The sequence below is a fragment of the Felis catus genome, chromosome A1, assembly GCF_018350175.1.
Source record: "Felis catus isolate Fca126 chromosome A1, F.catus_Fca126_mat1.0, whole genome shotgun sequence".
NCBI classification, from domain to species: Eukaryota; Metazoa; Chordata; class Mammalia; order Carnivora; family Felidae; genus Felis; species Felis catus.
The window spans coordinates 176,069,358-176,090,378 of NC_058368.1; the positions used below are offsets into that span (position 1 = coordinate 176,069,358).

Below are 21,021 nucleotides of genomic sequence, written 5' to 3' on the forward strand. Positions count from 1 at the left end.
GCGGAGAAGAGAAGAAAAGAGCAACAAAAGCCTTGGGCTAGGAGTCATGCGTTGCTACTTGCATAAGCAGCTCAGAACACACACACCAAAAGCCACTCCCCAAAGGGAACGGAAAAAAACCCACGAAGCCAACCGCAGCTTATGCACGAAACGGGCCCCACCGGGATGAGCCCCGATGTCTGCTCCACAGAACCCAAGCCCGGTGGCCCTTGAGGGCGCGCGTCCGCCTCGCCAGCGCTTGACATCAGGTCTGCCCAGGTGAACTAAAAGCGTGAGGGACAAGCAACAGTCCCCCCGACGGAATTCTCAGAGGCGGGGGCAACTGTTCACAAGGTGTGGACGACAATCAGCTGGTTCCACTTTTCCTCAGAGAGTTTTCAGGACTTTTTATAGTGCTTCAAGTTAAGGGGAGTGCCCACATGCATGGAAAGAAGTGGGATGCTAACAAGGATGGGGACCAGCCGCCTGCTGGCCCTCCCGAGTCAGGAATGGCACTCAGCAACGGACGGAGGGTGCCAGAGAGGGCCCAAGACCTCTCACAGTGTGGCTCCCTCAGAGTGACAGACGGAGACTGGCTTCCCTAAGTGAACTTAGAGAACCCTGCAGCACCTTCTTCAAATCCAAACTGGGATTTTGATTTCGTCCTTGGTACCGTAACAACTCCAGGACCTCAATGCCATGAGGGAAGAGACCATGTCACTTGCACACAGTTTCGTGTCTCCCCAGCAGCCCAGCCATTGCACAGAGTGAATGTATGAATGAAGGTCTAGAAGAGTGCCCAGCTGTCAAATCAGACCCATTTCAATTCACTTCTAAAGCAAATATACCGGGGCGCCTGGGTGGCTCGGTCGGTGAAGCGTCCCACTTCGGCTCAGGTCATGATCTCGCGGTCCGTGAGTTCGAGCCCCGCGTCGGGCTCTGTGCTGACAGCTCAGAGCCTGGAGCCTGTTTCAGATTCTGTGTCTCCCTCTCTCTCTGCCCCTCCCCTGTTCATGCTCTGTCTCTCTCTGTCTCAAAAATAAATAAACGGGGGCGCCTGGGTGGCTCAGTCAGTTAAGCCTCCGACTTTAGCTCAGGTCATGATCTCGCGGTCCGTGGGTTCGAGCCCCACGTCGGGCTCTGGGCTGACGGCTCAGAGCCTGGAGCCTGTTCCCGATTCTGTGTCTCCCTCTCTCTCTGCCCCTCCCCTGTTCATGGTCTGTCTCTCTCTGTCTCAAAAATAAATAAACGTTAAAAAAAATTTTTTTATTTAAATAAATAAATAAAAAATAAAGCAAATATACCCTTCTGTCCTTGTGAGAGGCCCCAACATGTCATAGAATCAGTGAGTGGCTATCAAAATTGAAAATCACTGAGAAGCCTATAATTGTGGCATCAGGGGACACAGACAGGACTAGTGATCCAGCCCCTTACTTGTCTTGTACTAGGTCAATCTCCCTCTCCCTCCCTCTCTCTCTCTCTCTAATAACAACTGAAAAACCAAATCAGGACTGGCCCTGAGATTTTGGCAAATCTGTTAAACTTTCTAAGCCTGTTTCCTCAGCTACAAACATAAGGAAACGAACAGCTACCCAGCTTCCCTCACAGTGGTCGGTGAGCACGAGACAGCTGAAACTGCACCGGAGTCACAATACGTGGAAAAGTCTTCGAAGCCCATGAAATGCCCTGCAAAGGCTGGGTGCCCTTTCTCCCGGCCATTTTGGGAGGCTTCTCCCCTACAGCCAAGAGTACAGACGGGACGAGCGGCCCAACCTTTCCACTGTCTCAGCGGTTCTGTGAGGCGGGTACAAAGCCTTTCGTGGCCAGGGCCACGGTGCCGGTGGGGGGCGGGGCAGGGGCAGTCCCGCGTGGTGGGAGCGTTCCCTGAAGCAGACACGAGGGTGGCCGAGACCCTGGAGCAAGGCCCCGCCCCTCTCTTGATGGGAGGGTGGCCCCCAAGCAGCTCCCTGATGCTGCACCTCCTGACAGAGGCAAGTGCCCAGGGGAGCTCTGAGGGGCGGGCTGGGCCAGGCAGCAGCAGGGCCATGCGAGGGAGCACCGGGCCTTCCTGCCAGGCTCTGTCTGCAAACCTCAAGGCAAAGGTCCCCGCAGAAAAGCCAGTTAATAAACCTCCCTAATGAGAAAGGAAAGCAGAGGCTGACCGAGATGAGGGAGGGAAGAGAGTCAGGGCCAGAACCCAGTCGGCTCCGCTCTGTGCCAAGGCTCCTGAGAGTTTGACATTTGGAAAAGATCTGGCCTGGTGGAGCCAAGGATTTGGGACAGGGCTCCTTCCGGCTCCTGGGAGTGTCAAGAAGAAGAGAAGGAGGAGGAGGAAAATGACTCAGCTGAAACGAAGAGAAATGTATTTTTAAAAAGCAAAACGATGAGAGGCACAAAGGAACAACATGGAGCCCCAGGATAGGGTCCAAATGCCTCCTCAGAGTAAGTGGGACGCATCTACAAAAAGCTCGAGAGCTCGCTGGGGTTCCGAAACCAAGAATAACACCAGGAAAATGAAGAGAGTCCTTGGGGCCTGCCAGGCCTATGGGCCCCAGGGGCTGGTGCCCACCACCGCAGGAAAAATGCTGAAAGCCACCCAGCAGTGAGGAAGCCTCTCCACACTTTTGATTCCGAGGATGCAGTGCGTTCTGTGACCAAGGAGTTGGGTAGAAAGGTGACCTCGGGCTCAGTCACCTGGGGGGGGGGGGGCTGGCGCGGGCCCTGTGACTCCTCCCTCGCTCTGTTACAGTATTACATCCACAAAACCATGGGGGGGGGGGCGCGAGGGAGGGAGGTGGAAGGAGGCACCCTCCCCAGAGGTTGCCATAATTCCGTCCCTTCCGACAGCCAAGGTCAGATGACCCTGATTGCAAAAGCTTCATCTTGAAACATTCAGTGGAGAACAAACGTGATAATGAGAAGAGATGCGAGAACCACGCGAAGCCACAGCTCTGTGTGTCCCTTCCCTCGGGTCATCCAGTAAGTGCTGGGTTCGCATCGGGGCTCCGCCTCCTCCCAAGCATGGAACTCTGTGGAAACTCACATTTCTAGAAAAGGAGGGGGTTGGGAGGAAGACTGCAGCTCCGCATGGCCTAAGAACCGCAACCCCTCAGGGGCAGGTCAACCCTACCAGCCTTTTGTAAGGGTGTCCCAACCTCCTCTTACCCAGAGGCTCCTGTCACTGGGGAAACCATCCATATGTGTTTTCCTGGGAGGATGTAAAGCAGGGAGGCCAGCCTGGCGGGGAACACGATGATGGATACAGAGAAAGACCCCAGGAGGGGGTCAGCAGATCAAACCCCAATGCCCCAACTGTCCCGAAGTAAGAAGCCGGGGGTAGGGGGGAGGGCAGAGGGGTACTCCCCTGCCCCTGTGAGGAAACTCCTTGACTGTATCCCCGACATTCTGAAAGAAAACGGGAAACCAGCAGAGAACCCCTCGCCCCCCAGACCGTACGTCATCCCAGCATCTTCAAGAAGAGAAGCCATTTCTCTGACCCATTCAAACAACTGCCAGCACCTGAAGGGGACTCGGGGACTGGGGGCGTGGGGGGCCCTCTGGCCTCCTAACGGCCGCAGCTCTGCAGAAGGAATGGGGCCAGCTGCCCTCTCAAGGCCCTTCCCTGCCAGGCATGAATGTCCTAGGAGTCCTTTACCACAGGCAGAGATGGAAGTAACCTCCACACGCATGTTTCAAGGGCCTGGGGCCTCAGAAGCTGCGTCAGTTGGGGAAGCAGAGACAGAATTAAAAGTGTGCAAGATTTGTTGGGGAAAGGCTGGGAAGGCTCAGGTGGAGAGCAGGAGCGGGCAGACAGAGCCTCAGGCCACGGTGCAGGCCTGACATCTGCAAAGGGGGAGGAGGAGAAGGAAGGGGGAGCTGAGTGAGACTGCAGTGAAGGCCTGGGGACCCCAGAGCAAGGTGTGACGCTAGAGATGGGCTGAGTGGGGCAGAAATGGCCGGCTCTGTTCCCTACTGCTTTGTGGTCGGTGGTTGCTGGGAACAGCCTGGGGAGAGTGTGGCTCAGCCTCGACACCGTGACAGGCTCCAAAGGAGAGGCAGGTGGAGGCTGAGCTCCCTACACCCTGCACAGCAGGGAGACCTGAGCAGCACGCTCCCATCGCTGCTCATTGGCAACACTTTTTAAAAAACACCTTTCTAGGGGCGCCTGGGTGGCGCAGTCGGTTGGGCGTCCGACTTCAGCCAGGTCACGATCTCGCGGTCCGGGAGTTCGAGCCCCGCATCAGGCTCTGGGCTGATGGCTCAGAGCCTGGAGCCTGTTTCTGATTCTGTGTCTCCCTCTCTCTCTGCCCCTCCCCCGTTCATGCTCTGTCTCTCTCTGTCCCAAAAATAAATAAACGTTGAAAAAATAAATAAATAAAATAAAAAATAAATAAACAATAAAAAACACCTTTCTTTAAATGTATTTTGAGAGAGAGAGCACGCGCACGTGCGCGCGAGCAGGGGAGGGGCAGAGAGAGGAAGAGAGAGAATCCCAAGCAGCCTCCACACTGTCAGCGCAGAGCCTGACACAGGCCTCGAATCCATGAACTGTGAGATCATGACCCAAGCCGAAACCAAGAGTCAGACGCCCAACCGACCGAGCATCTTTAAGCAGAGGACTATACTTAGTTCTTGAGAACGGTTCTACCCATGACCAGCCCTGAGGCAAGGGGCTTCACGGAGTTGTTGTGAGAAACGAAGTAGAGAATGAAAGCAAGGGTAATTTTCAAACAAGAAGGCACACCCTTAGAGGTTCACAAAATGGTCGCTCACAGGTCAAATACTGCCTGTACGTGTATTTGGTTTAACTCACATGTCGATAATTTTTTTTAAGCCAAATTAGTTGCTAGCACATACAAGCCGTAAAAATCCAGATGTCCAGCTTCTCTTCGAGAATAAAAACATCCACCAATCCCAAGTCCATGTTCCAGCTCAGCACGGTCCCCCCACTCCCTATTGTCTTACACTCTACCTGTTTCCCTCGCACACTGGGTGAGCCTGGCCCCTGTAGGCCACCTGTCTACACTCGTGGATGCGGCCAAGCCATTCACGGTCATTCCATTCCCTTTGGGGATATAAAGAGGTACATTTAGAAAACCTAAAAGGAGTTCCAGGATATTAAAACATAAGCGAGAAAAATGAAAAATTCAATAAAACAACCGGGAGACCAATTTGGGAAAAATCCCGCAGAAAGAGATGAATCATGGAAGAGAAAAGGTAAGGAAGAAAATCAGTCTCAGAGATTTAACATCCGACCAGCAGGAATTCCAGAATAAGGGAACAGAGGAAACGGCAGGGAAAAAATAATCTAAGAAATAGTAGAGAACCTAAGAACGCGACTTATCTGCCTGAAAAGACTGAAAGAGGACCTGACAATGAATGAAAAACTGCCCAAGAAGAAATGTTTGTGAAATTTCATTTTCACAAAATTTCATTTCATTTTTGTGAAATTTTGAAACTCCTAGGAAGAAAGGGGGGGAAAGATCCCAAAAGCTTCTAAGGGGCAGGGGGAGGAGTAACATACAAAGAATCAAGAATCGGTATGGCCTCAGACTTCTCAACAGCAGTTTTGGAAGCCAGAGACAAAGGAGCAAGCCTTCACCACTGTGAGGGAAGTAATACTACACCCAGTCAGATCATCAATTAAGTGGAGTACAATCCAGATATTTTTCAAAAATGCCAAGTCCCCAAAAATGTCCTTCTTAAATATCCTTTCACAGGAAGCTCAGAGGCTGTGTTCCACCAAAAGGCGGGAGTAAAGTGGGAACAAAGACATAATCAGATCCGGGAAGCAGAGATCGAGCACAGGGGAAGGAAAGGGAAGAGGCTTCCCAGGATGGTGGGAAGAGGAGTCCAAGGTGAGGAGAGCAGGGGGCAGAGGGGAATGCAGATGGTCACTTCATGTCAGAGGGCTGAGGGGTAAGTTAGTGATGCTTAAATTAGCTCCAGGAAACTAAGCACACCAAAAACGAGCAAAAGACTCAAACAGGCATTTTACAACAGAAGATGTCCAAATAGCTAACAAGCAGATGAAAAAAGGTGTCAGCAACATTAGTCATTAAGAAAATGCAAATTAAGACCACAAGGATGATCACTATCCACCCAGAAGAATTGATCAAGTTAAGAATGATACGGGCGCCTGGGTGGCTCAGTCGGTTGAGCATCCGACTTCAGCTCAGGTCATGATCTCGCCGCCCGTGAATTTGAGCCCCGTGTCGGGGGATGACAGCTCAGAGCCTGGAGCCCGCTTCAGAATCCGTGTCTCCCTCTCTCTCTGCCCCTCCCCACCCCAAGGTAAAATTTAAAGAACATTAAAAAAATTTTTAAGAATGACAGGCAATCCCAAGTGCTGAGGAGGAGCCCCTTCATATGTTGCTGATGGGGGCCAAATGGTGCCTACAACACTCTGCAAAGCTCTGTGGCAATTTCTTATAAAGGTAAACATACATCCACCCTATGGCAGCAACCCCACTCCTAGGCATATGTCCACAGAAATGAGTACATAGAGCCGGAAAAATACTAGTTCAAGAATATTCAGGGTAGTTTTATGCATAATAGCCAAAAACTGGAACCAGCCCAAATGTCCATGGATAAACAAAGTGTGATATTTCCATCCAAGGAATGCAACTCATCATTAAAAAGGAATGAATGACTGATACACACAAGCACACGAGTGAATCTGTAAATGATGAGGGTGGGGCGCCTGGGTGGCTTAGGCAGTTAAGCGTCGGACTTCGGCTCAGGTTATGATCCCACAGTTCATGAGTTCAAGCCCCACTTTGGGCTCTCTGCTGTCAGCAAAAAGCCCGCTTTGGATCTCTGTCCTCCTCACTCTCTGCCCCTGCCCGCTCACACTTTTTCTCTCTCTCCCTCTCTCTATCTCTCTCAAAAATAAACATTATAAATAAATAAATAAAAACACGATGAGGGTAAGAAGTCAGTCAAAAAAGAATACACGTGGTATCAGTCTATTTATATAAGTTTCAAAAACAGAAAAAAACAGTCTATGGAGTTGGAATCCAAAAAAGTGGTTATCTCTGGGGTGGGGGAGGAGTGGTTATCTCTACGGTGGGTATTAACTGACAGGGACACAAGGGAACTTTCTGGGATGTCATATGTCTGGTGTCACAGGTACATCACATGTAAAAGCCATTAAGCCGGGCACTTAAGAGATTCATATTCTGTTACACGTAATTTACTCCTCAATAAAGCCTCGAAAGAAAACTAAACAAACCAAAAAAGATTCATTATTAATTGCATGAAAAGCAAAATGTTATATTTAAAAAGAAAATGTAGTTGTGGGATACTCCCTGTACTACAGACAGTAATTACACAGTGGTAATAATGGAGAAATACACTATCTATGGATTCAACCAGAATCCATATTGGCCAGATAGGGCAGGAGGGCAGTATGTGAGGGTAGCAGAAGGTGAGGGGATGAGCAAAGAAAGCTACATCCAAATATTTTGTAGCATGAAGTCATAGATAATGTCTAAAATCAAATACACAACGAAATAGCATGAAGGTGTATTATGCAGACATCTGGAGGAAAATACTCGAAGAAACAGCTAAAAGACAGCAAGGGGTTGTCAGTGGGGAGTGGCAGGGCAGGTCATTTGGGTCTGCTAGAATTAGGTTTGGCAGAAAGAAAGAGAAACCCAAAACAAAAGCCCATCCTGGAAACAGAAATGCATTTCTGTGCCAGGTAAAAGACTGAAGATAAGCAACTCGGGGCTGCTCCACAAAGTTCTCAAATACTCTGGCTCCTTTTTCTTGCTGCTAGACCACACATGGCCTCCCATTTCAAGATCACCTTATAGTTCAATATGGCTGCTCCAGCTCCCGCCATCAAATCCATATTCCTGCCAGTTGGGTGGGAAAGGGGACAAAGATGAAAAAGAGAGTATATTCCAGTTGTCCTTCCAGGATGTTTCCCTGACATGACCACACAACACTTCTGTGTCAATCCCACTGGCCAGAACTGAGTCCCATGGTCGTTCCCCGCTGCAAAGGGGAGCTGGAAAAAAAACCATCTCTATTCTGGAAAAGGAGTCTGTGCCAATAGAACTTGTGTTTAAAATGTTTAACTATATATAGGTACTACTTAGCTGAAACTTAAAATTTAAGTGAAAAGGAACAGCGTGAGCAGCCACCAGCCAAGGGAAGAGCGGTTTCCCTTGCGCGGGGTGGACCAGCACAGCAGGCTCGTGGGCCTTGAGCACACAACTGGGCAGGCGGCTGAAAACACCTAACGAGAGCATGAACGCCACCTCGGGCCTCCCACCAGAACCAGGGAACAGGAGCAGGCCCACAGAAGGAAGACTGAGAAGCTGACGTCAGGGAATTAAGGTATTGGGTAGCGCACACAGGGCAATAACCTGGCACCGGTCCAGGTAACTGCGAGACAACGGCCCTGCAGGCAGCCCCAAGCTCTGAAATCTTTCTTCAACTTCCACATTTAGACCAGGGTTTCAAAAGATGACGTTGCACGATGCCCCTGAGAGACAGAAATGGTTATTCCCCCTTTACAGATAAAGAGCCAGGGGCGCCTGGGTGGCTCAGTCGGTTAAGTGTCCTACTCTTGATTTCAGCTCAGGTCATGATCTCAGAGTTTGGGAGTTCAAGCCCCGTGTTGGGCTCTGTGCTGACGGTGCAGAGCCTGCTTGGGATTCTCTTCTTCCGTGCCACCCCCTCCAGCTCGCTCTCTCTCTCTCTCAAAATAAATAAACATGAAAAAAATAATAATAAATAAATTTAAAAAAAAAAAAACAGATAAACAAACAGACGCCCAGAGATTAAGCAACTTCCCCAGGTCACGACTGCAGTTGCCGACAGATGACCTCAGGAATCCCCAGGACTAAGTCCTGGTTTCTCTCCTCCACGAGACAGGCATTCCTCCAAGGAAGCACCCGCGGCTTTTGGATTCTCTGCAGAGCCACATCAGGCCTGTCAATAAGTCACAAGCAGCAGTGACTCATCTGAAGACAAGATAAACAACAGGCAGGCCCGGTGGGGTGAGAGGCCCTGTTTCCTAGGAAGTTGCCTTCTGCAGGGCAGCGAGAGTACACAGTTAGCAGGCAGGAACCCCTTCTGCAAACACCAGCACAGCAGTTTGCAGACAAAGAGAAAGTGCTGCTGGGACCAGAAATGGACAGCCGAGCTGGGAGCGGCAGTTATTTCAATCCTGAAAGGGCTTTTGTCAAGCCTGGGCTATGAGCCTGAGCATATAGAATTCCAAGCCCTTCTCTTCCAATTTCTCCAATACCAGAAGGGAGAGTCATTCTCTGCTGCTCTAATGATAGTTATCTGCTGCCTTCCGTCTGAAGATCCCACAATGTCTCACTAACATTTCTAGGGAAAACTGCAGACCCTCGCAAGTGACTTTGGGACAGTCATTTCCTGCCCCTGAACCCCAGGTCTCAGAGGAGAAGCAGATGGTTCTCAGGGAGACGGAGGCACCTTGGCAGAGGGTAGAGGGAGCTTCCTGCCCCCGGAATCCGTCTTAGCCAGATCCGTCTGGATGCAATGGGCTCATGGGGACCAACCAAAGCCCAGAGCCCAGACGGCCCAACAGGAAAGTAGCAGGTGGATCAGGGAGAGCCTGATAGACAGAAATAAGCAGAGGGCCAGACAGAGCACGTGGAGGCCAGCAGGAGGGACCCAGCCTGGGGCTCGGCACCTGCAAAGCCTTGGTCAAGGCAGGACCGCGTGCCCAGAAGGGAATCTGCTGTCAGGCAAGGGGTCCAGGCAGAAGTTAGTCAAGGCTTGGTCATCAGGAAACAGGCCTGCTGAGTTCTAGGTCAGAGTGAGGTGATACAACGCTGACTCGGCCAGAGAGACCTTAGAGAATTTTCATATTCCCTGACAGGTCACAGGACTGATGCCTGAGCCTGCAGTTGAAGCAGCTTCAAGAGTTCACGGACCTCAGGACAGAGAGCCCCGGAGGCAACTCGCGAAGTGGCACCTGCTCAGCTAGCTCCCTCCCGTCCCGTCCCACTGCTTACAGGTCTTTCTTCTCCACATCATCAGATTTGCAAGTGACCTGCAAACCAGTCCTGAGTCCGTGACAGCAGCCAGGACAAAGCCCTGCTCATGCATCACCCCTTCCTGGACTCTCCCAGCTTGAATGGGCCTTCCTAATGCACGAGTTTTGTCTCTGACCCAATTCAAATGTTCTATTGTTATTTTTAAATGACTTACCCTCCCTCCACCCCACCACCCAGCACATTGCCACTTGCTCAGAAGAGCCCAGTAAATATCTTTTGTTTTTTACTTGACTGAAACTCTAGTCAAGGAAATTTCAAAAGAACTGTATGAGAAAATGACAATACACAAATAGGCACAAAAGGACGTCATGCAAAAAGTTGTAAATTCTGAGGAAGCATTGAAAAAAATAAGTGAGTCAGACAGAGGAACTGTTAATCCTGGAGAAGGTGAGTTTTGAACCAGCCAGTGGGAGAAAAAGAGTTTGGACTTATATATTAGGGTTATTTTGATTCAAGCAATAGTAATCTAATTCAAAGTAGCTTAAGCCAAACAAGAAAAGAAAAAGAGGGGCGCCTGAGAGGCCCAGTGTGTTAAGACTCTGACTCGTGGTTTTGGTTCAGGTCATGATCTCACCGTTGGGGGGTTGGAGCCCTGCATCAGGCTCTGCGCCATCAGCACAGAGCCTGCCTGGGATTCTGTCTCCCTCTCTCTCTGCCCTTCCCCCGCTCGCTATCTTTCTCCCTCAAAATTGAATAAACATTTAAAAAAGAAAAAGGAAAAGGAAGAAAAGAAGGAAGGAGAGGAGGGGTGAAAGAGAAAACAATAGAGGTCACTGTATTGGCTCAGGAGATGGGATGTACGCGTGGCTAGATCCAGATGCTCAAATGATAGATTGTCAGGAACTGCCTCTCTCCATTCCGTTCTCCTCGGTGTTGGCTTCATTCCAAGGCAGGTTCCCTCAAGAGTGGCTTCCTACGCTCAGATCTGACAGTTTTGCCACCCCAGTAGGAAGACAGCAGGTAGTTGAGGAGGGATTTAAAACAAAACAAAACAAAACAAACAAGCAAAACACTGTGGCTGTAAAGAAATTAGAAACGGATTTGCCAAAGCAGCTTAACGTGGCCTACGCTAATGCATGTCTCCTTGGTCTACCTTGGGATACAGATTCACCCCTGCACCAGCAAGGTATGGTGCTCTGATTGGCCAGACTGAATCACGGCATGCTGCTCTGATTGGCTAGGCTGAGTCAGGGTGTGGGGCTCTGATTGGCTGGGCAGAGTCACGGACCTGGAATCAGGAAGCTAAGGCCAGCCCCACCTTAATCGGTCGGTGGCAGATTTCCCCAAAGAAGTCAAGACGTGCTACCAAAGAGAAAGGGGAATGGATACTAGGCATCGAAAATCAGCAGAACTCTTACGGGCACGTGGTGGAGGAGCGGAGGGAGGCTGGGCAGACTTTATACCAACCGTTCCTGCCTCCGGGGCCCAGCATTCTAACAACTTCCCACCCTCCGAGGCAGTCATACAAAGGTACCGACCTCCCTGCTTCCCCACAGGAGATTCTCAAATGAAAGCTGAGGTTCCTGTCGAGAGCTTGGGGCTCCCAGAGGAGGGATAGGTCTGTCCCGCGCCCCTTCAACCCCTTGCCCCCCGCCACGTGCTCTGGCCAAGACTCCCAGCTGTGGAGTCTCCCAACCTTTCGGGGGAGGCCTGCAGGTGTCCGAAGGCGACCCCGGGGCCCAGAGCTCACACCTGCAGCCTCTGAGGGCCACCAGATCCCGCCAGGACCCTCCCAGCAGCAGGCTCACGGATGCTCACACGTCATTCCAGCAGAGCCGATTCCTCCGGGAGCCGAGAGAAGTGCATCAGCAGCTTTAGCTCTGCCATTCCCTTACACGTATTTAACCTCCTGGACGCAAGAATTCAATCTGGCTTGTCTGCCTCTCCCCACGGACCTCAGAATCCAGCCGGAGCCAGTACGTCACACTTCCTGCAGCAGCCCGAGGGTCAGGAGTTCAGCCATTGAGCCATTGCCTGGGGAGCGGGGGGTCTTAATAAGCATTACATCCTCCCCCAAAGCTCCAACAGCTGTGTTTCCCGCTCGGAAGGAAAGAGACCAAATAAAGCAGCAGGACGAATTACGTGTGCAGAAAAGCGCAGCGTGGGATTCCGAGTCCAAAGGTCAGACTCTGGGTTATGATTTCCAGCAGGTCATTCCTTCGTTTCTGCCTCAGTTTTCCCATTGGGGCGGTGGGAGTGAGAAAGATCATTTCAAGGAAGTGAGCCAGGCTTTGATAAAGTAGGAGATTCTCCATCCAGGTTCTGCTGGGTCCAACAGGAGCCCCAAACCAAGCCAACCATTTTTGTAGAGAACTTTCTGGACTCCCAACCCCGCCGTAGGAGAGAGAACCGTGGTCTAGGGCAAAGCAGGACAGGCCAAAGTGTCCCGAAACTCTAGGGCCTAGGCTCCTACATTGCATCTGGGAACACCAAAGCGAAGGGAGCCCCTGAGGATTCACAACCTGCCACTCAGAGCATTTCATGTATTTATAAAGACAGCAAGAACCAGGGAGATGGAGAGGCTACAAAGTTGAGGGAGAGGGTTGAAAAGAACTAAATATATGACTAGGTCAGAACAGGCAAGAGGGAGGTGGTTGCTGGCTGTTAGTCTAGAACTCAAAAGTTATTTATTTAAAAAAAAATAATGATAATAAGAGAGAGAGAAAATTTTAAAAAGTCTGTATAAAGCACCTTCTATGCCCCAGGCTTGGGAGCATACAACTAATTATAAAAGACAGCCCACTTGGGAGCAAGGCGGACTATAAGGCCTTTGTGCACCAGGTGCTTCAAAAGGACAGATCTAACAAAATCACTTAAATGGGAATTAGGGCAAGTCCTGGCAATTGTATTAGACGATTTTGCTTGCCAGTGGCAGCAGCCCAATTCAAACCGCTTTAAGCCAACAAAGGGAATTTATTGGCTAAAAAGGTCAGGGTTGCAGCTTCAGGCATAGTTGGATCCAGGCTCAAACGGTGCCATGAGGACTTAGCCGCCTCCTCTCCATCTTTCAGACCCGATTCTCTCCATGCCAGCCTCCTTCTAGGATGCCATGTGGCATCCCTTGGATGCTGCAGGCTTACAGCCTCCTTCCTACTGGCAGTCACAGAGGAAAAAAATTTCTCCTTCCCAAGGGTTCTCGTTGGCCCGTGTGTGTGTGTGTGTGTGTGTGTGTGTGTGTGTGTGTGTGTTTTCCACAGTCACTGTGGCCAGGGAGAAGAAATACACTGATTGCTCAGAGCAGAGCCATGTAGGGAGTATCCGATACAAGGATTTGGAGCTCTGAGAGGAAGGCCTGGACTGGAGACTTAAAAGGGATTCGTTGGGATAAAGATAGAGCCAGGGTTGCCAGCTTTGCCACTGCCCAGCTGTGGGGCCTTGAGGGGGTCAGAGTCCCCCTGTGAACCTGTTTCCTCATCTGTGAATGGGGTTAACAGTGCCGGCTACAGAGGACTGCTATGGAGATAGAGCGAGATAATCTATGTAAGGTGCCAAGCACAGTGCACTCAACAACAGTAATGCTATTCTTTTTTCTATTTGCCACTTGTTTCTCACTTTATTTCCCTTTTCTCTGTTTCTACCTTAAGACTGCCAGAGACTTTGCCACCCTTCAGCATTACTCAGTGCCCCGGGAAGTGCTGGAGGTGGAGAGACGGCAGGGGGCTGGGAGCGTAGGGCCTCGTTGCACCCATCTCTCCATTGGCTTCAGCGTGTTCCATCTCGCAGCCGCAGCCTGGGAGGCAGGGCTGGGGCATGCCAGGTGCCCTGGAGGGGCCGAGGCCGGGGTTGGGTTCCTAGGGATCTGGGGCTGGAGCAGGAATTTCCACCCAAGCCATCATGAGCTATCAAGAACCACAAGGCCAGGAAAAGGACCACCAGGAAAGCCAAATGCAGAGCCTCCAAACACGCATCTCTGGCTGGGAAGCATCAAGGTGGGAATGGGGTTGGGACTGCCGGGGAAGAGTGGGGAACAGGAAAGGGAAGCAGAGGGAAGGGACAGAGAAGTGACCTTCGGAATCTGACCCTCACTAGAGGCCGGGGAAACACAGCCCGGCAGCTCTCGGGCCAAGTCCAGGCCATCCCTGAGTTCTGAGAGGCTGGAGAAATTCTTTGAATTCGGAAAAACATCAGGATAACTCCACCCACTGTTCCTGGAAAGGGCCACACGATGACAGCAATCACGGCCCAGATGTGGGTGGGAATCCAGTGAGGAGCAGTCACAAGGAAGAAAGAGCAGGCCACTGGTTTGGGGAGGCCATCCCCAAAGCCTCACAGGTCCTTCCTTCCCTTTTCTCGCCTCCTCAAGAGATTCTTGTCACTGAGAACCTCCCTCCAGACCTTCCCAAGTGCAGTCAGAGCAAGCCGAGCAGGGGAGATGTGCTCTACCAGAGGGTCTGCAGGAGAGCAGGTGTGACAGATGACTCCGGCTTCCTGTCGTTTCTGGGTTGCAGGACTTTGAGCCTCATCTCCCAGTTTGGAGGGTTGGAATTAGCACCTGTCCCCTCAGACCCGTGCCGGGCCCCAGGTGGGAGCAAGATACGGCAGAGAAGGCAGTGAGAGCCATGAGCCTAGGGAAGCTTCTGGGCTCCCCCACTGCTCCACTCACCAACCACAGGACCTACCCAGAGCAAGAACCCCTGGCCTAGGAGCCCCGGGGTGCAACTCTTAAAAGACCACTACCTCTGGGGGCGCCTGGGTGGCTCAGTCAGTCAAGCATCTGACTCTTGGTTTCGGCTCAGGTCACAATCCCAGGGTCACGGGATCGAGCCCCCCATCACGTTCCCGGCTGAGCCTGGAGTCTGCTTAAAACTCTCTCCCTTTGCCCTTCTCCCCACTCGCTCTGTCTCAAATGAATTTTAAAAATTTTCTTAAATAAAAAGAATGGAAAGAACACTACCTCTTCCTCATCAGGTCCACCTGGCACAGACCCCGTGCATCACTGACCTTCTCTGAGTTGGCATTCCTCTCACTACAGCTCACTGGAGGGGGCAATGCAGCCAAATTCAGGACCTACCTTTTAGAGCCCCCTTGGCTGAGTTCAAATACTACCAAGGGGAATGAGCGAGTCATTTCCCCTTTCTGGGCCTCAGTTTTGCCATCTGTAAAATGGTGATAATAACAGCTGCTATGTTAAATTAAATGAGTTCGGCAACCAGCACATAAAAACTCACTCAGTGATGGTAGCTGCTGTCACTGATGTTGTTGTTGTTGTTGTTTTATTGTTGTCGTTAGTGTTACTAGGTTTCGGGGGGCGAAAAGAGGTCTCCAGCAAAATATTTCAAAATCCAGATTCAAGAGAGGCAACTCACAACTTAAAGGTCAGTTTTATCGTTCCTTTAACAGTCCTTTATCGTTCTTTTATCGTGTCTATCTTTCTACTTTTCTTATCTCCTGGGTACCTTCTTTGCAAGATTGCCCAGATATCTGCCCTCCGAGGATCAGCATTGCAAAAGTGGATGTTAAAAGTCAGACAAGGAAATGGAAAAACAGCAGCTCAAGAACCAGACTGGCGTGCAAATGCTGGCATCCCATCCAAGGAGTGTGTGCCCCGGGAGCTGTCTGCCAGGCTCTGTCCAGGTCTGCCATGGTGGGGACAGTGCTGCTGCTGTTGTTATCTGGTCATCGGACACGGTCACTCACCACATTCCCCAGCGGGGCTTATAGACAACAAAGGGGCCGAGGTAGTTTTCAAGGGCTGCGTGGCAACAGGGTGTCATTCTTCGCATATAAAGGTGACGTTACTGGTCTGCAGTCCCGAGCAAGAAGCCTCATCAAGCCCTGGAAAGGGATTGGCCCGGATCCTTCTCCAAGCTCCTCCCCCTGTATCTCTCCATTTGCCCCAAAACAGTGGGGCCCATTTGCAGGTCAGCTGGAGAAACGGAGAGGGCAGCCCTTGACCTGAGATGAAGAGAACAATCCAGCAGGCAAGGGGAAGGAGCACACCTCGGCAGCACGGGGCCTGCGCCCCACCCGCATCCACTGACTCGCCAGTGCCCTCTCCCTCACTGAGCTCTGGACTCAGCTGACGTTAGATGGAAGCTGGGCCCCCAGTGAAGAGACTGAGGGGAACAGGAGGTGAGAGAGAGGCTGCTCAGAGACATTGGAGCGTGGGCAGATGGAGAAAATTCAGGGAGGACTGAAAATGGTCCCCGTCTTCACACTAGCAGGCCTGGATTCTGGGTTCCAGCAGCAGAACCTTGCCTTGAGGGCTAAGGTGACCAGAAAAGGGAGTGGTGGCCCCAGGGAGTGGAAGACAACCGCAGGAAGACAGATGTGCAGGGCCAGGTGACTGAGAGGCAGGGAGGGGGAACAGGGTGGGGGGAATGAAGAGGAGAGATGGCAAATACAATGCAGCAAGTGTCCCACAGCCCCAAATCCGTGCCCTGTGTCCACACACATGTATGGCTTCATCGGGTCTTCCAGACTGTGCCCACACAGCTCTAGGGGGCCCTTAAATGCCGTGATCTACGCAAGTCACAGCCACTTGGGTTGTGCAGTGAACAGCCTGGGCAGCCCCTCGCCACACCCCTGGGACGCATCCATCCCCACTGGATGCTCTCCTCCAACTCTCTCTCTTTCACCTTGGCAGCCTCCACCCTAACCTTGCCCCTGACATTGAGACAAAGGTGTAGAATGATCACGAGAGATGTGGCAAAGCTCCAAGAAAGGTAAACGGCCCCCAAAGGCTCTTCTGAAACACCAAGCTCCAGGCCTGCTCTCTCTCCTATTAAAGGGACTGCGGCCCCACATTAAAAAAAAAAAAAAAAAAAAAAAAAAAAAAAAAAAAGCTTTATTGAATCCACTGCAAGGCAAAGGCCACTGCACTCACCCCTCCCACTTGTGCCATCCTGCTGGCAGCTGAGTCAGGAGCCACCCAGGCCCTCGCTCACAGGCGGGCCCACCATATCATAGGTACACACCTGCCACGGCGGCCCCCTCCCCTGCCCAGGGAGAGCCAGGCTAGACCCAGCCCCACCACGATCGAGGAAGACACAAGTGGTCTCCTATACAACAAGTTTCCTCTGTATCACCCCGCAAACTGCCTGCCCCTTCCTCCTCAATAACACACATGGACATTGCTCAGACACCTTGCTGAGTGAAGCCAGACTCTCGCTCCTAGAACCAGCAGATAAGTTATGCTTTGTCTGAGCCAGTCTCGGCCATCCTGCTCCTCTTTGCCAGTGAGAGTCCAGGAATGGTCGTGTGACCCAGCTCTGGTCAATGAGATGTAAGAAGTCTGCCAAGATTTTCTGAGGTTGCTGACCCAAAAAAAAGAGCACTGTGGGAAATGTCCTCTTTGGCATCCTGCTCTATGTGAGGATGTGTGGCCTGGAGCGGCAGCAACCATCTAGTGACCTAGAGGACAGATGTAAGACCAACATGCTAAAGCCAGTGGCGTAGAAAGAGAAGGCCTTGTTTGTAGCAGCACCATCGACAATAGCCAAAGTATGGAAAGAGCCCAATGTCCATGGATGGATGAATGGATGAAGAAGATGTGGTGTATATATATGCATACATATGTATGCATATATACGTATACATTATGTATGCATATATATAGATATATATGCATATATATGTATACATATATGTACGTATATATGCATATATACGTATATGTACATATATGTGTGTATATATGCATATATGTCTATATGGTGTATATATATATACATATACACATACACACACACACATATATGCACACACACACAATGGAGTATTCCTCAGCAATCAAAAAGAATGAAATCTTGCCATTTGCAACTACGTGGATGGAACTGGAGGGTATTATGCTAAGGGAAATTAGAGAAAGACAAAAATCATGACTTCACTCATATGAGGACTTTAAGAGACAAAACGGAAGAACATAAGGGAAGGGAAACAAAAATAATATAAAAACAGGAGGGGGACGAAACAGAAGAGACTCATAAATACAGAGAACAAACTGAGGGTTACTGGAGGGGTTGTGGGAGGGGGGATGGGCTAAATGGGTCAGGGGCACTAAGGAATCTACTCCTGAAATCACTGTTGCGCTATATGCTAACTAATTTGGATGTAAATTTAAAAAAATAAAAAATTAAATTTTAAAAAAAGAAAGGAAGAAAGAGAAGGCCTTGACCTCCGAGGCCATGTCAGGGCTACTGAGCCATACCTGCAAATGCCTTCTCCAGACTCTTTGTCCATGAGATCATTCAATTTTCTGTAGCTCAAGCCAGTGTCGGTGGGGTTTCTTGTTACTTGCAGCCAAAGGCGGTCTAACTGATACAACGGTAGGCGAGTTCCTTTCCCTTCGCCCCACGGTGCCTTCTGGGGCCCAGGCTTGAGGTGCTCTTGCCCACCAGCTAGAGCATGAATATACACCCTTCTTGCCAGGCCCCCAGTGGCAACAGGAAATGCAGCCTGCCCCTGCCTGTCACTACCCAACCTGGGATCTGTGGACTCAGGCTTGTTCTGTTCCCTCCTCTCGCTGGTCAGCTGCCTCCTAGACCAGCCTCAACTTCTCTGCACCTCCATTTCCTTATCTGTAAAATGAGGGCGATGGTTTTCTTTAAACTGCCTTATTTGCTCACCGGGTATCAGGGGATTAAGAACAGATTCGAGAGAGAACGAAGCAAAAGCAGTTTGTGCGTTTCAAAGTACTAGGTAGGGGCACCTCGGTGGCTCAGTTGGTTATGTGTCCGATTTCGGCTCAGTTCATGATCTCACGGCTCCTGAGTTCGACCCCGCGTCGGGCTCTGTGCTGACAGCTCGGAGCCTGGAGCCTGCTTCGGATTCTGCGTCCCCCTGTCTCTCTGCCCCTCCCCCACTCAGGCTCTGCCTCTCCCTGTCTCAAAAATAAATAAACACACCAAAAAATTTTATGAAAAGGGTTAAATAAGATTATGTATTCCTGGCACAAAATAGGTGCACAGTAAATTCGGTTCCCCTTGTCAGGAGATCCCACCAAGTCGGGCAGTGGGGCACGTTACTTTCATCAATCACACAGGTAAAGTCCAGCATTTTCTTCCAAGTCCAGTCCGGTGACCACATGCCCCAGAAGCACTGAGGTCCTCACAATAAACCTCCGAATTAGGATCTCCACAGCCAGGATCCAGGAGCTGCCTGTGAGCAAGCACACATCTACCCACCAGTTTGTTCCTGGTCCCAGAGCCCTGCAGTTTACACAGACCTATTTAGCACTCACCCAGTCAGGGGCCCCTGGGCCTGGCCTCCTGGCTCCTTGCCCCACACGCCACAAGGAGGGCAGTTGTAGCCTCTCCCGTTTCATGGAAGCTATCCAATGGAAGAGAGTACGTTGGCCTACCACGGTCCCTCCAAACCCCTAGAACAGCCTCCTAACCTCTCCTCTCCCTCCTCGCAGGTAAGGCCTCAGACAGCAGGGGGCCTTGAACCTCAAAAGACTCTTGGATATCCATGGCCCCCGCCTGCACTGACACCCTCCAGACCCGGCAGGCCCCTATATGAACGGCAGCCCCTGTAGCCCTGAGCCTCTTGGTGACTGTCCCAGGGACAGGTGTCCTAGACCTGACCACCCAGTGGCCTGCACCTGCCAAGGCAAATCCAAGCACTTCACAGCTGGGCTCTTCGGGCTGCCACACGGCGCCCCTCCCTCCTAGCTGCTCCAGCTCCTCACTCTTCTCCCAGCACCAGCAAGGCACCTCCCTTCTGCACCACATCCATTCCCCCACTCCCACCTCAGGGCCTTTGCTCATGCTGCCCCCTAGCCCAGAACGCTAGGATTCTCATCTCCCTAGTCAATCCTCCCCCGTTTCTAAGCCCCACTTGCTCCAAGAAGCCTTCCTAAACCCCTTTATTTTACCTGATGGCCAGTATCCACTGTCCATATCACAGCTTGAAACCCATGGTCATGTTCTGTAATTTACATCCATTCACCTGATTCAATAAAATACACAATGTCCTGGGTACTTTGTATGTACAAGGTAGCAGGGCAGGCATTGTGCAAAAAATGACACCATCCTGGCCCCAGTGAGCACAGAGGACCAAAACACCATAGAGAATCTTGGGCTAATCACACCTTCCCAACAGGCAATGGGAGCCATCCAGACAAGAGCCTCCCTTCCTCCTTTTCTCATCAGCCCTGGAGCCCAGAGGTTGCCTCAGGACAACGCAGCCTGTAAGAGCTCGGTACCTTTTACAGACGAAGAAACTCCGGTTCAGAAACGAAGTGACTTGCTGTGATCGCGCCAGTAACTCCCTGAACGTGGATCCACACCCAGTCTGTGTGACCCCACCACCCACGGGAATTTCCTCTCCATCAGATGCCTCTCGTGTTAGCTTCCAATGACGACGTGTTAATTGATTCATTACCGTTGTATCTTTCTTCCCCCGTGTGCTCCTACTTTTGTCTGGGATCTCACCTTCCCTGCTCACCCTGCATGGTGCACGCTCAGTAACTGTACATTCCCAGCTTGCCTCCTTCTCTTAAAGATCTCATCTCCCTCGGCCTTCAGGTCTCCTCCGGTAGCTTGAGCGGCAATTTCGTTTCCTATTCCATAGCGCCACCTGGCGTCCGTTGAGAGCACAGCGTGTTTTTGATCAAGCGGGCGAAGGGAGGAAGCCTCAGCGCCTCCTAGGTCTGGAGGTGATCCTGGAGGTGATGGGAATGTCACACCGGGAGCAAAACCAGAGCTTCCAGCCCAGCCTGCTCCACCTCCCCATGGGACTCACTTTTACACTGACTCCACTACAACACACCCTGCCTGCGTAGGAAACGGACATGGAAGCCGTCCCTTCCTGGCCCTGTGGTCTCCCGTGGCTCTGGCTGCTGCTGGACAGAATCCAGTACAGACCTGGGGACGCCGACCCTTCCGGGGAGTCCCGCTGGTCTATCAAGCCCCAGGCGGGGAAGGGGCCACCTGGACACAGAGGTGCCACACGGGGCTCTAGGCCACAAGCCAGGGGCGGGTCAGCACCAGCTCTACCCCAAAGCTTTAGCAAGCTGCCTCTTTCCTCTGACTCAAGAAACGCAAGGAAAACT

At 51.3% G+C, this 21,021-nt stretch overlaps 1 protein-coding gene across 1 annotated transcript; it reads left to right on the forward strand.

Moving 5' to 3' along the window:
- The first annotated feature begins 11,097 nt into the window (after positions 1–11,097).
- Positions 11,098–19,935, forward strand: LOC102899379. Its single transcript, XM_045035019.1, has 5 exons — positions 11,098–11,151; positions 11,207–11,495; positions 11,796–12,146; positions 15,255–15,340; positions 19,384–19,935. Exons 1-5 carry the CDS (start codon positions 11,098–11,100, stop codon positions 19,501–19,503), a joined length of 900 nt encoding a protein of 299 aa, XP_044890954.1. The 3' UTR covers positions 19,504–19,935.
- The last annotated feature ends 1,086 nt before the right edge of the window (positions 19,936–21,021 follow it).

Coding starts and splice junctions, on each gene's coding strand:
- LOC102899379 (XM_045035019.1), top strand. CDS start 11,098: ATGCATGTCTCCTTGGTCTACCTTGGGATACAGATTCACCCCTGCACC. Junction 11,496..11,795: donor TCCGAGGCAGTCATACAAAG/GTACCGACCTCC, acceptor ACGTCATTCCAG/CAGAGCCGATTCCTCCGGGA. Junction 15,341..19,383: donor AGGCAACTCACAACTTAAAG/GTCAGTTTTATC, acceptor CCCTCCTCGCAG/GTAAGGCCTCAGACAGCAGG.